General features: G+C 40.9%; 1 protein-coding gene across 1 annotated transcript in view; it reads left to right on the top strand.

The window, feature by feature from the left end:
- NIT2 (nitrilase family member 2) overlaps positions 1–10,240 on the top strand; it is a 13,554-nt gene extending 3,314 nt beyond the window's left edge. The window contains exons 3-10 of the mRNA XM_060234590.1: positions 1,507–1,627; positions 1,773–1,861; positions 3,464–3,557; positions 4,473–4,547; positions 6,407–6,485; positions 6,956–7,054; positions 7,730–7,785; positions 8,084–10,240. Of these exons, the coding sequence (XP_060090573.1) occupies positions 1,507–1,627; positions 1,773–1,861; positions 3,464–3,557; positions 4,473–4,547; positions 6,407–6,485; positions 6,956–7,054; positions 7,730–7,785; positions 8,084–8,175 (705 nt within the window). The 3' untranslated portion in view covers positions 8,176–10,240. The remainder of the gene's footprint in view (positions 1–1,506; positions 1,628–1,772; positions 1,862–3,463; positions 3,558–4,472; positions 4,548–6,406; positions 6,486–6,955; positions 7,055–7,729; positions 7,786–8,083) is intronic.
- Positions 10,241–15,249: the final 5,009 nt, after the last annotated feature.

Raw genomic sequence — 15,249 nt, 5'->3', positions numbered from 1 at the left:
TTTTGGAGGTCTAATGCTAGACAAAGGTTGCTATCAAGCAACATCAACTGTTGTTTTAATGGCTGTTGTACATATTAATATGTAAAATGGCCAATTCACAGGTCACAATATCACCACTGAGACTCCTGATCATTTCCCAATTTTTCACTCTGTTGATGAACAGCAAAACAAATTGCTTCCAGACAGACTTTAGTTAATGAAATAGTTGCAACAAGGACTGTTTTCTTCAGGCTAATGGTTATATGTCCTTGGGAGTGCAAATCCTTTCTGGTTTGTTATAAACTCTTTCATACAGATGATTACATTGAAATGTGAGATCTGCTACCTTGCACAGCAAGCATGTTGATCGATCATTGCACTGATATCTTTCCACTTATATTGTCTCGTTTGCCTGAGTTGGCAATTAACCTTCAGAGTTGGTCATTAACCTTCTGCTGCCATTTATGTGACCAACAGTGCAAAGTTCTTGGTAAATCATGTGGAATGTGTTTAAGTTGGGGGATGTTTTCTCTTCAGATAAAACCTCTGGTGTTCTCGATTACCTGTGCAAATGCAGCAAGCACTCATATGATTTTTGCTTTCCATATCCAGATACTTGATATTATAGCTACTGGTTTACTCTACCATGAGGGCATTTGCTGGATCCACCAAATACTTCACATGATCAAAGATCTTTAGAGAATATGGACTCTTTGATCAATCTTTGACTTGAATTGTATAATCACTGAGATTACATGGATGCTGAATCTGGCTCCAATACAGAAGAGCAAGAGAGAGTGGAGAACGGACAAATTACGATAAAATTTTGACAACAATGTAAAGCAACGCAGCTGGGTGGGATAGAGCCATTGTTTCTCATATGGTTTTATAGAGGCAAACCCCCCCACACTGTTGGATTAGCAACACAGTCTGCAGTTGTATACAGAGAAAGTGAAAAATTTATTTCACTTCCTATAAAAGCAGATACATTGGGTTGGATCACACAAATGTTCCATTCATGAAAGACAGAGGAGCGCAATCTCACTTGATTACCCTGACCCCTGTGACTTTTTGTCTGTGAGGATCCTCATGTCCCTGCCTTCTTGAGGGCATGAGGCTGGTGGGGGAAGGGGAAGATCTATTTCTACTGATGGGAATTCTCTTTTTTGCCTTTTAATAACAGATATTTTTCTTTGGAGAAAAATCAGTGCACCCTTCTGTAACTTTTGTAACCAGCCCTTGCAGTTGTTTTATATTACACATCATAGTAATAGCAACATAGGAAGATTAGAAGACGCTACCTTCCTCTGAGTATCTACAGAACTAAATTCTAAAATTCTCTACAACCTTCCTTTCTGCACCTCCTCTCTTCAAATTTATCTTTGGTCAAAATAGAATTGATTAGAAACTGATTCCAGATTCCTAAAATTAGGAAAATAAATAGATTGTTAGATTTCAGGGAGAAATCCGATAAGTTTTTCTTAACCCTTGACTGACATAAGGATTTCTCTTTTTTCCCAATTTTAGGAATGCTTCAATTCTCCCTATGGCACACAATATTTTCCAGAGTATGCAGAGAAAATTCCTGGTGAGTCTACACAGAAGCTCTCTGAAGTTGCAAAGGAATGCAACATATACTTGATTGGAGGTAAGCTGCTATGCTTTCTAGTGATTTTTGGTTGATTGTGGTTTAGATTTCGGATTGGAATAATCATAGAATTTATTTCTTAAAAACATTTTATCCTACTTTCATTTGACTATCTAACAGTCAATGTTCTTTTCTTCCATGGAAGGTTCTATTCCTGAAGAGGATGCTGGGAAGTTGTACAATACATGTACTGTTTTTGGTCCTGATGGTGCTATGTTAGCAAAGCACAGAAAGGTAACATTTTAATGTCTATGGATTCCAGTTTCAGACATAGCTGCAGTTACCCAGCTGACATAAACAGTACTATTCACTGAAATTTGCTTGCTATAATCTTTGAAAATTCATATAATAAAGATTATCTGGTGACCACATATTTATAGTCTGTGGCAGCATTATCACTTTAAAATTATTTATTGGTTATATTGTATTTTGTGTTTCTCCCAAGGAATCAAAGGATTGAGGGGGACATACAGTGACTTGCTGCTCAAGGCTACTGGGTTTCATATCTGAGGTAGAGGTTTCCCAGAGCCGTATCACGTTTTAACCTGGGCTTCTCATGTCCAGACCCAGCATACTAGCCACTACAGTATATTGGGAAGGGAGCATGGCTCAGTGGTAGAGCATCTTCTTGGCATTAAAATGGTCCTGGGTTCAGTCCCTGGTATCTCCAGTTCAAAGGATCACATAGTAGGTCATGTGGAGGACTTCATCCTAAGACCCTGGAGAGCTGTCTGCCCATCAGAGATAATGCAGACCCTGACAGACCATTGGTCTGACTTAATTTAAGGCAGATTCATATGTCCACTAAAGCTCTCACCACACTGCCACAAGGTCATTACAACAGTATAAATTGGGGCTAAATGCTTCTAGAGGAGGAGTGGGCTGACCACTTGGCCCCCCATGAAGGTCCTACAGAGCAAACTATAGCCTAAAAAGTAAGAGCTCTAAAATGGTACTTCATTCAAAAGAATATGGTATGGAATCCCAGAAATGGTTTGTTTGTTTATGATGTGTGGCTTGGAACCTTAACTTTTTGTTGAACCTCCTGGACTTTTGTGCCCCCATAGCAAGCCATAGTTGTAGTACAAGCTACCTGCTCTCAAGAGTCCAAAAGTGCCCACAAGTTTGACAAGGCTAGGAACTCATCCTTTAATTGGTCCTGAGCTTGACTATTGTATGTACTTCTGTGTTTGTGACTGAATGCCATTGCCTCTCACTTAACATAAGAACATAAGAGAAGCCATGTTAGATCAGGCCAATGGCCCATCCAGTCCAACACTCTGTGTCACACAGCGGCCATTATATAAATAATTTTTTTGGGCCACTGTGTGACACAGAGTGTTGGACTGGATGGGCCATTATCCATTTTAACCTGTCTGCTCAGCAATTTCATCGAATGCCCACGAGTTCTTGTATTGTGAGAAAGGGAGAAAAGGACTTCTTTCTCTACTTTCTCCATCCCATGCATTATCTTGTAAACCTCTATCATGTCACCCCGCAGTCGACGTTTCTCCAAGCTAAAGAGCCCCAAGCGTTTCAACCTTTTTTCATAGGGAAAGTGTTCCAGCCCTTTAATCATTCTAGTTGCCCTTTTCTGGACTTTCTCCAATGCTGTTCCAGTATTTAGCTGTAGGTAGTATGTGTTCCTCCAAAACCTGTTAGAAGTTGAAATATTTTTAGCAGAACACTGATGTAAGATGTTCCCAAAAGTTGTTTACTTGACATAGAATTATATAGAACTATATATAGCCATCTTTAACCTGTGAAGAGAATGCTCAGTTTGTAAAATTCTACTGAATAATTTGCTTGCAGTGACTCAGTTTCTTTTGGAAACAGATTCATTTGTTTGACATCAATGTTCCTGGGAAAATCCGGTTCCAGGAGTCTGAAACTCTGAGCCCTGGCAATAGTTTCTCTGTATTTGATACTCGTAAGTAAAGTCTGTTTCAGGGGTAACCAATCAACTTTTGGATGTATTCTTGTTTGTGTTGTGGCAGTTCCTGAAGCAAGTTAGATATATGATTGGGAATAATTTTCTCATATTAAAAAGTCAGCAAATAATCAAAAAGAGAGGTACAGAGGGAGACACAACCAGTCTTCCTGACCTGAGAGGGACTGCCTGTATATGTCCATGTTAAGACAGAGCAGGGTGGGGGCTTTCATGGTTGTGGCTGTCAGACTTCAGAATGCCCTGCCTGGGGAAACTCATTGTCTCCTAATTTCTGGCTTTTTAGAGGTATATAAAAACTGCTGTTCTCAAGAAACTTTTGGTGACAGTTAAACTGATTGACAGACATAGTGGTATTATTTCTTTTTTACTGCTGTTTTCTTGATTGCTGACTGCTTGTTTTGTTTTCTAGTTTTGTGGTGGGTTTGTTGCTGTTTTTATTATCTGTTGGACCTTTGGTTTTTTAATTCAGTTTTTAAATATTTCCTTGTAAGCAGCATAGAAATTGTCTAAATATAAGTGTTGTCTCCATCTAGATGCTGTCTCTCTTGCTTTGTTCATATTGGCCTTATTTTGTGAACTGAAGTCAAATTATAAATATGACACTGTTGTAGGTTACTGGATCTGGCAGTGCTGTTTGATTTTTATTATTTTGTTTATAGTATGTTCATGTGGGTCTTCTCTGTCATACTCTTCATGTAAAGAAGTATAAATGTAATTTAAAAAATATAGTAACTTTCTCATTACAAGTACAGTTCTTTCATGCATATGCTTAAAATTGGGGCTTGTTACTTTAGTAAGGCACATGTCCTACAGTAGTGTAGCCCTGGAAGATGGGATGTTTCTGCTGAAGCTTACCAGGGCCTGATCTGTTTGTTTTTGTTTCCTCTGAGGCAGCATTCTGCAAGATAGGACTTGGGATCTGCTACGACATCCGCTTTGCTGAGCTTGCTCAGATCTATGCACAGAAAGGTGAGGACATCCTGCTGAGTAAAGGTGTCTGCTTTCTTGGACTCATGGGATAATTGAAAACCTGGTCAATCCATATAGAGCTGTATTAGAAGTGTCTGCACTGAGTGTCTAAAGATTTAAGACACATGTGCATGAGCTATGCATGGGTAGAATCAGAACTGACATTTTGAAGTCCTCTTGTCAAAAAAGACAGAGGTTTCATATAGTTTACATTACTCACCCGATCTTTTCCAAGACCCCCTTTTGGTTTCAGAGCCAGTTGACATCCTCTTCAAGGTTACACAATTCTGTAGGGCAAGGGAGAGCTCCTTCTCCTCTTCAATCCTTTCATTTCACCTGTCTTAATGAAGCTAATGTCTCTTCTACCTCTGCCTTCTTTAATCTGTAGCCTGTAATGTGTGTCCATGCTTTTTTTCAATTTACTCAGGTAAATAGGAAAATCTGGGTGATTTATGACACAGCATTTATGGTCCATGGCAGGTCTTCTTATTTCCCTGAGTTTAATCAGAGTCATTACTAGCAAAGGCAGCTGCCCAGATCAATCATTGGATGAAAATACCTACAAAATAAACTGCCCATTAAAATTGGAAAGTTTGTCCAAGGCAAGTAAAGCATCTCAAATGGCAATTTTCCAAATATGTTATTGGCCATCCTCCTGTGGCTATTGACTCTGCCCTTTTCATACAATGCCTCTATGAAACAGTAACAATACAATCACACGAATTAAGAGAAAAAGAAGAAATTGGATTTATAACTCACCCTTCACTTGGAGTCTCAGAGCAGCTTACAATCTTCTTTCCTTCCTCTCCCCACAACAGACACCTTGTGAGGTAGGCGGGGCTGAGAGAGCTCTTCTGTAACTGCTGTTGAGAAAACAGTTTTGCTGAAAACTTGTGACTGACCCAAGGTCACACCAGCAGCTGCATGTGGAGGAGTAGGGAATCAAACCCAGTTCTCCCAGATTAGAGTCCACACACTTAACCACTACACCAAACTGGCTCTCATTAAGTGGTCCCTCTCATTGGGACTAGTTGTCTTAATGTAGGAGTGTGCATATTTATAAATTACATCTCTCAGGCTGCATGGAAAAGTGACAAAACAGGCAGAGAGAAATAATGCTGTAGATAAAATGGGGACTGTGGCTCAGTAGGAGAGCCTCTGCTTTGTGGGCAGGAGGTCTTGGGTTCAATCCTTGGCATCTCCAGTTAAAATGGCCAAGGCAGTAGGTGATGTGAAAGATTACTACCTAAGATTCTGGGAAGCCACTGCCAGTCTGAGCGGACACTCCTGACCTCGATGAGCCAATGGCCTGATTCAGTATATGTGTGAATCACTGTTCCCTGTAAGCTGAGTTAGTGTGAGCTACCTTGTAGTTTTTTAGCCTCCAGCTCACACATTTTTGTCTTAGCTCAGGAAAATGGCCCCAGAGCAAACATGCAGTAGCTCACAACTTTAATGCCAGTAGCTCACAAAGTAAAATTTTTGCTCACAAGACTCCACAGATTAGAGGGAACATTGGTGTGAACATGTTTTATGACCTTATATGTTTATAAAAGTTTGAGTATTTATGCACTATGCTGATCAGTTAGGTAACCTGTAAATTAACCAGAATCACTATATGAACCTGGAGCACATAGGAAGCAAGTCCAATATTTTAATAGGTAGCTTAAGATCTGTTGTGACTGCATCCTTCTTAGGAACACTCGTCAAGACATCTAAATCAAAAGTATTTGCTTGAGAATGATATGCTTTCAAACTCTCAATTTCAAGTGAAATGACAAGAAACATCTTTTTCCTTTCCCTGTGATTTCTCCTCTGAGAGTACTGACATAATTCTTCTGCCTTCATTTTGTACCAAGGTTGCCAGCTCTTAGTGTATCCTGGGGCTTTCAATCTGACTACAGGTCCTGCCCACTGGGAGCTGCTGCAGAGAGGACGGTAAGAAATAGCAAAGGGTCCCGCCTCTCCACCTCACCTCATCCCCACGTTTTAGGTAACTTATTGCATCACTCTGGGTGTGTGTAGAAATGCTATATGCAAACTATTTTTCTTTAAATTAAATCTCACTTGCTCTTTATATTATGCATCAGTAGCTACCATCTAATTAGAAAGTGAAGTTTAATAGCTAATTCAGCCCCACCTTAATTAGAGCTTTCAAACTGGATCATAACATTTCCTCAAAGTTCCTAAGGATAAATATCAGCATTAAGGACTGACCCTGCTAGACCCAGTCTAGAATTCTGGGCTTCACTTATAACCACATATTCCTAGTTTAGGTTTACATAAGAATAGAGACAAACTGTATTATGGAAAGTTTACAAGGCAGATCCATGGCAAATGTTTTCCCCAGCTGTATATAACCTTTATGCAGTGATCTTTTGTCCTTTTTGTCTGTTTGTTTGATGCAGAGCTGTTGATAACCAGGTCTATGTGGCTGCTGTATCTCCTGCTAGGGATGAAAAGGCATCTTATGTAGCCTGGGGACATAGCACTGTAGTAAATCCATGGTAAGTGACAAAATTGACTGTAATTAAGATCTCTCACAGTATTATTATTGCCTTGAGACATAAGAAATACTAGCTGGAGACCAAAATACTAGATAGAGACCAGTAAAGCCAAAACATTTTAACCCCAAATTTTAAAAGCTGCTGCAACTATTTTCAGTCCTAGTCAATAAAAGCCAAGACTTTCTTGCCAGACCTTTCAAAAGAAATATTTAAGTACTGACTTTATGGATATCTGTTAGGAGTTACCATAGATGCTTTTTCTCCATGCCTTTTAGGTGATGACTGTCAAAAGATCTCTCTTACTGTGAAGTTAGTCTATAAAATGTATTACTTTTGAACACAGAGAAAGGTAGTGTTACAGAATTGACCAAATGGAAGAAACCTCAAGGTTTTGTCAGAAGAATCACTAGAGTGAACTTTTAAAGATCAAGTCTCATCTCATAGTAACCTGAGACAGTCAAGAGATGGTTGTTACTGCCCAAACAATCCATGCAGTGGATGGGACAAAAAGGGGTTTGTAGAGATCAGTGATAATTTTGTTTCAAGCATCTGTCCACAGGAGTGGAAAGAGGAAAGCCCAAGGTTTGGAGCCAAAAAGAGTTCCTTTAACCACCTTTCAGCTTTCAGAAAACAACTTTGGATAACAATACCTTAATATAGTGATTTTCTTTTCAGGGGGGAAGTCATAGCCAAAGCAGGCACTGAGGAAACTGTTATATATGCTGAGATAGGTAAGCCAGCAGGAGTGTTTTTTGCTCTTTCAAGAACTGACATTTCTCATCTTCTATGCCATCATTTAATAATATTGGTCATGTCACTATTTCTCAACCTCAGTACCTTGTGTGTAAAATGAAAATAAATGACCATCCTTGTGAAGTTTTGTGTGAGTGCACACAGGGACAAGCTGAGGAAATTTAGAGGCAGGTGTATCCACAAGCATCTTTTTGATCTTCTCAAGGATTAAAGTTTGATTTAGATCCTTATGATGAAGAGGATTACTACTAATGTAGATCTTCTTTACTTTTGCAGACCTAAAGAAACTTATAGAAGTTCGTCAACAAATCCCCATTTTGTCTCAAAAACGTTCTGACCTTTACACTGTTCAAGCAAAGACTGAATGATATACATAGTATCTTGAATCTGTACACACCTTTCCTTTTCCTGTATCCATCTTCAGTGATATAAAAATTTTTTAAATGATGTGACCATGGTAGAAGAAACAATTAAACCCAATCTGTTTAAACAATTAAACCCAGTTATCAGTTTCCCAGGCCAGTTTGGCCAGGGATCCTGGAGGGGTTTTTTTGCTATCTAGAATTCTGTGAGTCTATAAACATCTTGAATTCTGCTTAACTATCTAGAGCCAAGAGTAGGCATCCCATAGCATGCATGCCAAATGGTAGCATGGCAGCCTCGTTTTATGGGGGTGTAGTTAAGCTGCAACAGCCTGGAATGAAACTCAGTTTGGACCTGCATAACCAGAGCTCCTTTTGGCTCCATCCCAATGAATGTCAGCAGACCCACACCAACAATTCATGATGATTGGACAGGTGTATGGCATTGCTGCTCAGTGCACTGACTTGAAGGCAGGTGTCAGATGTTACTGCACACATTTGTGCCACCACCTGAACAGCAGAAGCTGCTGCTGTCCCTGCCCACATCAAATAGAGCTGCTTCCATAACTGCTAGGGACAGGAGCTGCCTGGAACAGTAAGAGAGTGGAGGCCTATTTGGAACTAGATATGTAACTGATCATGTGCTGCACTTGGTTGTCTCTTCTCCAGCAGAGCTTTTCATACTTGAAAGGGACAGCAGTAGGGAAGGAGGTGAGAAGAGACCCAAGGCCAGGCTCAGGTTGTGGCTAGGATGCAGAATGGCAAGCTAGAAGCCAACAATCCTGAGCAGGCACCCATCCTGGAGCAGTCATTTCAAATTACTGTGAACTGTGATAGCTCTGAGAGTGAAAGTTTAAGTATAAACTTCCCCACTGACTAAAGGCTACTTCCATATTCAGAGGTGGGAAACATCAGGGGAAGACCATGGCCTCCATGCCCTGTCGTTTGGCTTTCCAGGGCAACATGGATTACTAGTCTGTTCTTAAGGTATCCTCATGCCTATAAGGATTTGACTCATAAAACATCTTTTAGTACTAGACATTATGCACTATTTTCATCCATTGCAATCACATTCACGTGTGCACTATAAGCAAAATCACGGATGCTGACATTTTAAAAGCAGCAATATTTTAGTCCTTTATTCCCATGCAAAAAAAGTTTGTAGACATCATTTGGAGTGTACCTGACCCTAGCCTCCCTGACCCAAATAAACCTTTTCTCCAAAGAGTAGAATGCCCATCACTTGTAAGAGAATGTCTTCCATCTACAACCCATAGCTCTGTAATGTAGAGATTAGAGGAAAGCTTGCTTGTGCAAGTGACTGAGGTAGGGGGAATTGTCACAGATATAGCCAGGAAGATAGGGAACAGTTGCTGAACTTGACCAAAAAAAATTATAGATAACGTTTCTAAGAGGCTTGCCTGGCCTCTCAGCTAATGCCTCAAAGGGAGTTCAGAGACCCAGCACAGAATAGCTTTGAGGGACAAGAAATTTCAAAAGGCAACACAATTATATGGCCTTGTATAGATTAGAAGCCGCCTTACTCCTATCAATAGACATTATTTGTGGAGGCCCAGCTGCAGAAAGTGTTTAATAATGGCAGGAATGTCCAACTTCACTGAAGTGAAGATATTGTTTGAAGATGGATACGCTGATTGAGGGCCAAAAGAAATTCATATATATATGAGAAACTTGTAATCAACATTTTTAAATAGACTTTGTTAAGATAAAATGTCGCAAAGGTAAACTAACTTTTTATATATTTTAAGATATTTAAAGTATGGTGTTTGAAGTTATGAGTTAGCCAAGAATGTGCTCCCCCATCAACTGGGACAGTTAGCTATTGCTCAGACATGCTTTTCAGATCCTATAAATATGGAAAGTTGAATTGAGAACTTTTTCTCAGAAGGGTCTCTTTGTTCGTGACCTTTTTATCTTTGGGGTAAGGAACTGTTATGGACTTGGGTAATTGCTCTCCTTTATGCTATCTATGTAACAATGATAGATATTTAATCAAATATTTTACGCCACCACTTTTGTCTATATCAATAATAAAGTTTCCATATTCATATTTTCTGCATCCTTTCTTTGAGAAAGAAGTATAATCGTATGAGCCCTTTTAAATTGAGATCACTTAGGCCTTTATGCCTCTTACTTCTATTTTGTGAATAGTGTCTGATGCATTAACAAAATCCCACTAGTACAATCTGAGCAAAATACAAACATTTTCAAAATCTGGAATAAGTATGACTATTTTAAGTGGTTGGTATAAAAAATCCAAAACAAACAAGATCCAGAATTAGATCCAACGAGCTTTTTCAAAGGGAGGAAGGGTTCCCTTTAAAACCAGTTGGCTATTCTGGGAATTATGGGAGCTGCATAGACAAAAGGCCAGTGGGATGGGCACTGTAATAAGGATCAGGATTGGATAAGATTGAACAAAAAAAGTTAGCTAGATCTAACCAGCATTTTATTTCAATTCTTTAAGCCATTGTTAATAGAAATGCAGGGGTCTCCTCTTTTTATGGAGAAATTAGCGGAGGTAGACCATAGGTAGAACTATTCAGGAACGGGATTCCACCTAGTATATACCAGGGTCCAGTTTCAGAAAGAAGACTCCAGATTTAAAATGGTTTAAAATGTTTACTTGGAAAAATGTGTAGAAATACAATCACAGTTACAGCAATCAAAACTCATATACTCAAGAAACTAGGAAAATTAGGGGTGAGAAATAGACTTTGAGATAGTTACAGAAGTGATACTACCTTTCCAGATGTGCAGATATCCATGGAGGGAAGGACAAGATGGCCAGCATTTTGGGTGTGTGGTTTGTGACACAGTGTTGGACTGGATGGGCCATTGCCCTGATCCAACATGGCTTCTCTTATGTTGGATCCAGGAACACACAACACACAGATCATGGGCAAAGCTGGGTAGATTTGTATCCCAAATTATATCCTGAAGGTATGGCTGGGTGTGTTGTGGTTTAAACTATTGTTTGATGGGATTCCCATTGTGTGGTTCCCAACCGCGTAGTTCAAGATTCAGCAATCCACCTCACCCCACTTCAACCGGTGAAAACAGAGTTGGATGAGATCCCCACCCTAGAAGAGACTGTTAAAGCCATCAAGCAACTGAAAAGTGGCAAGGCAGCAGGAGTTGATGGAATTCCACCAGAGATCTGGAAGCATGGGGGCACAGTACTACATAGCTCACTTCACAAAGTACTTGTCACCTGCTGGGAACAAGGCAAATTACCACAGGACTTTCGCGATGCAATCATCATCACCCTATACAAGAACAAAGGGGAAAAGTCAGACTGCTCCAACTACCGGGGGATAACCCTGCTCTCCATCGCAGGCAAAATCCTTGCCAGAATACTCCTGAACAGACTGGTGCCCACCATTGCAGAAGAACTCCTCCCAGAGAGCCAGTGCGGCTTCAGAGCTAACAGGAGCACCACCGACATGGTATTTGTTCTCAGGCAGCTCCAAGAGAAATGCAGGGAACAGAACAAGGGTCTGTATGTGACTTTTGTCGACCTTACCAAAGCTTTCGATACCGTTAGCAGGAAAGGCCTGTGGCAAATCTTGGAACGTTTAGGATGTCCCCCAAGGTTCCTCAGCATGATCATCCAGCTACACGAAGACCAGCGAGGCCAAGTCAGACACTGCAACGACCTCTCGGAGCCCTTCCCAATAGGCACAGGTGTAAAGCAAGGCTGCGTTCTCGCGCCAACTCTCTTTACGATCTTCTTTAGCATGATGCTTCAAAGAGCCGCAGTAGATCTAGATGAGGACGATGGTGTCTACATCCGCTATCGCACCGATGGCAGCCTGTTCAACCTGAGGCGACTAAAGGCACACTCCAAGACAATGGAAAAACTCATCCGAGAGCTACTGTTTGCTGATGATGCTGCACTCGTCTCCCACTCGGTATCAGCTCTGCAGCATATGACGTCCTGCTTTGCAGAGGCTGCCAAGCTATTCGGCCTAGAAGTTAGTCTGAAGAAGACAGAAGTTCTCCACCAGCCTGCACCCCAGGAAGATTATCACCCTCCCTGCATCACTGTGGGTGAATCAGTTCTGAAGACAGTCCAGCAGTTCAGCTACCTGGGGTGCATCATCTCCTCAGATGCCAAGATCGACAAGGAGATTGACAACAGGCTGGCAAAGGCAAACCGTGCATTTGGCCGACTGCACAAAAGAGTGTGGAGCAACAAGCATCTGAAAAAAGGCACAAAGATCAATGTTTACAAAGCGGTTGTGATGACAACCCTCATCTATGGCTCCGAATCGTGGGTTTTATACCGTCATCACCTGCGACTCCTTGAGCGCTTTCATCAGCGCTGCCTTCGCACCATCCTCAACATCCACTGGAGTGACTTTGTGACCAACACTGAAGTCCTCAAGCGGGCAGAGGTTACCAGCATCGAGGCACTGCTGTTGAAGACGCAGCTGCGCTGGGCAGGGCATATTTCTAGGATGGAAAACCACCGCCTTCCCAAGATTGCCCTGTATGGCGAACTCTCCACCGGCCATCGAAATAGAGGGGCACCAAAGAAGAGGTACAAGGACTCCTTGAAGAAATCCCTTAGCACCTGTCACATCAACCATCACCAGTGGTCTGACCTAGCCTCAGATCGCAAAGCATGGAGGCACACCATCCACCAGGCTGTCTCTTCCTTTGAGAACACACGCATAGCTGGTCTTGAGGACAAAAGGAGATTGAGGAAGAATCGCACTGCTACAGGACCAACCCTAAATCAGACTTTTCCCTGCAGCCGCTGTGGCCGGACCTGCCTGTCCCACATTGGTCTTGTCAGCCACCAGCGAGCCTGCAGCAAACATGGACTATTGCACCCTTCTTAAATCTTCGTTCGCGAAGCCAAGCCGAGAGAGAGAGAGAGAGAGGTGAGGGTGAGTTGAATGTTTCCCAGGTGCTGGACATAAAAGTATAATGTTCTCTGTTTGGTCAGAGAATGGAGCCAGAAGCCCTTTTCCTAAGGGCTTGGAATGGATTCCCAGTTTGAAACAAAAGGTGGGAATTGTGTTCCTGATGGCTCTCAGGAAGAGCCATATAGTTTGGGTGGGGTTTGGAGACTGACATTGCCACCTCAGATCTGCAGCCTATGCACAAGATTCTGAACAGGCTTTACTCAGATTCACCAGGTATTATAGCTTTCCTGATGCTCAAGGTATCACATCAGTCTGGTGAAAAGCCATGTCAATCCCTGCTGCTCTTTCTTATTCACCCACACCTTGCCCTCCTCACTGATTATTAAGGAGACGCAGTCGAGACTGGCAAGTTTTCCATTCTACCCCTAGGGACAAGAAAGTACAGAAATTGGATGCTATTGGGAAGATGTGTTCCTCCTCTGCTTTGGGCCTTTGAGTTTCAAATTATCAAGCAATAATGGGGAGATACCACCTGTTTTTATGGGAGAAAAATACACCTTACCTGGGTATGCTTCCAGAAGAAACCGCTCTCTAAAGTTATCCAGATTAAGGGCATATGTTTGTCACAGCAGCAGATTAATGCTAGGAGGCTTGTGGCAGATTCAACCTCAAGGTTGATGGCTTTATCCATTCTTCACAGATGCACATGGGTGAGTTCAACAGCACGCAGAATGACACTTGATACAAGGTGAAATATGTGCCATTTGAAGGCACATCACTTTTCAGACGAGACTGATTATATGCTGAAACCAGTCTAGAAGGACAGACAGATCTCTGTGGAGTTATATCTACTGCTCCACAATATAAGCAGAGATATTTTCCAAGATGGCAACCATGCCAGCAATACTATAATCAGAGGTATTACATTACCGACCTCCTTGCCCACCTCAGCACTCTTCCAGTCAAGTACAGTCGAGGAGAAGAGTGGGTTTCAGACCTAAGGCTAGTCAACACCCCCAATTCAAAAAACCAAAGGGATCTTCCTTTTGACTAGCACAGGCTCATGAAATCAATTTTTTAATAAACTGGCATATTTTGCTTTCCATAGGCAGGAAATTATTGATGACATTTGAGTCATGGCTATCACTGAACATAGCTACTGCCTTGAGTTTTTAATCTTTGCCCATTTTGCCTATGGGAGCTATCCTTCCATAGTGGGCCTTGAGGTGCAGGGTCTTTTAAGCAAGAGGTCAGTTCAGCAGGTGTGCCCTTCTGAGAGTCCATTTAGGTTTTTCTCCCACTCTTCTCTTGTTGATAAAAAAAGAATGGGGGAAACATCCCATTATAGATTTACAGGATCTGAACAAGTTTTTTATGTTTCTCATTTTCACTTGGTTATTCTTTCAGCTGTTTTTACAACTGTTGCAAATAAATACCTAGTTTGTTGTGTTAGACCTTTAAGATGCTTTCCATATTGCTATACACAAGAATTACAAGAACTACCTCCATTTTAAGATTAACAGAGAATGTTTTTCAATATTCTGTTCTACTTTTTGGATTGTGTCTTGTGTTTTTACAAAGTGTGCAGCAGTGGTTATTTCACATCTCTGCAGTTTTTCCTTATCCTTGCTATCACAAGCTATTCTCAGACATATTTATTATTATATATGTTTTAAATATGTAAGTTTTCATCCATCAAAACACTATAGTAAGCATATGTATTTATAATTTGCTGAGGAATATTAATGTTTTAATAGATTTCTGTGGATTCCTCAACAGTATTCACCAACGTTAAGTTATATATGAACTGTCTTCATTTTTTTTTATCCTTACAGAAGTGTTTAGATATTGGATGTGGTGTGCTGGTTTTTGAAAAGCCTCTAATTTAAAACTCTTCAGATGGTACAATTTCTTATTAATTGCTGAAATACTTCCTCAAATGTAAGGTTTTTTATTTTTCTCTCAGCTAGCATTTATCAATTGCCTATAAATCATATAAAATTTTACACAATACTTCCAAGTTTCTGTCTAGTGTTAACAGTAGTTGCTGTCTTGCTTTTTATTGAAGTTGCTCCATAAATTTGTTGTCATAGTTTCCCAAGTTGCTACGAGGCTTATCCACACATGAATGAAGCCATTAAAATCCTGTGCAGAAATTCAACTTTTGCCTTACCAGTCAGTT

Source organism: Heteronotia binoei, chromosome 3 (genome assembly GCF_032191835.1).
Source record: "Heteronotia binoei isolate CCM8104 ecotype False Entrance Well chromosome 3, APGP_CSIRO_Hbin_v1, whole genome shotgun sequence".
NCBI lineage: Eukaryota > Metazoa > Chordata > Lepidosauria > Squamata > Gekkonidae > Heteronotia > Heteronotia binoei.
The sequence above is the reverse complement of the archived record's forward strand: the minus strand, read 5'-3'. Positions and strand labels throughout refer to the sequence as shown.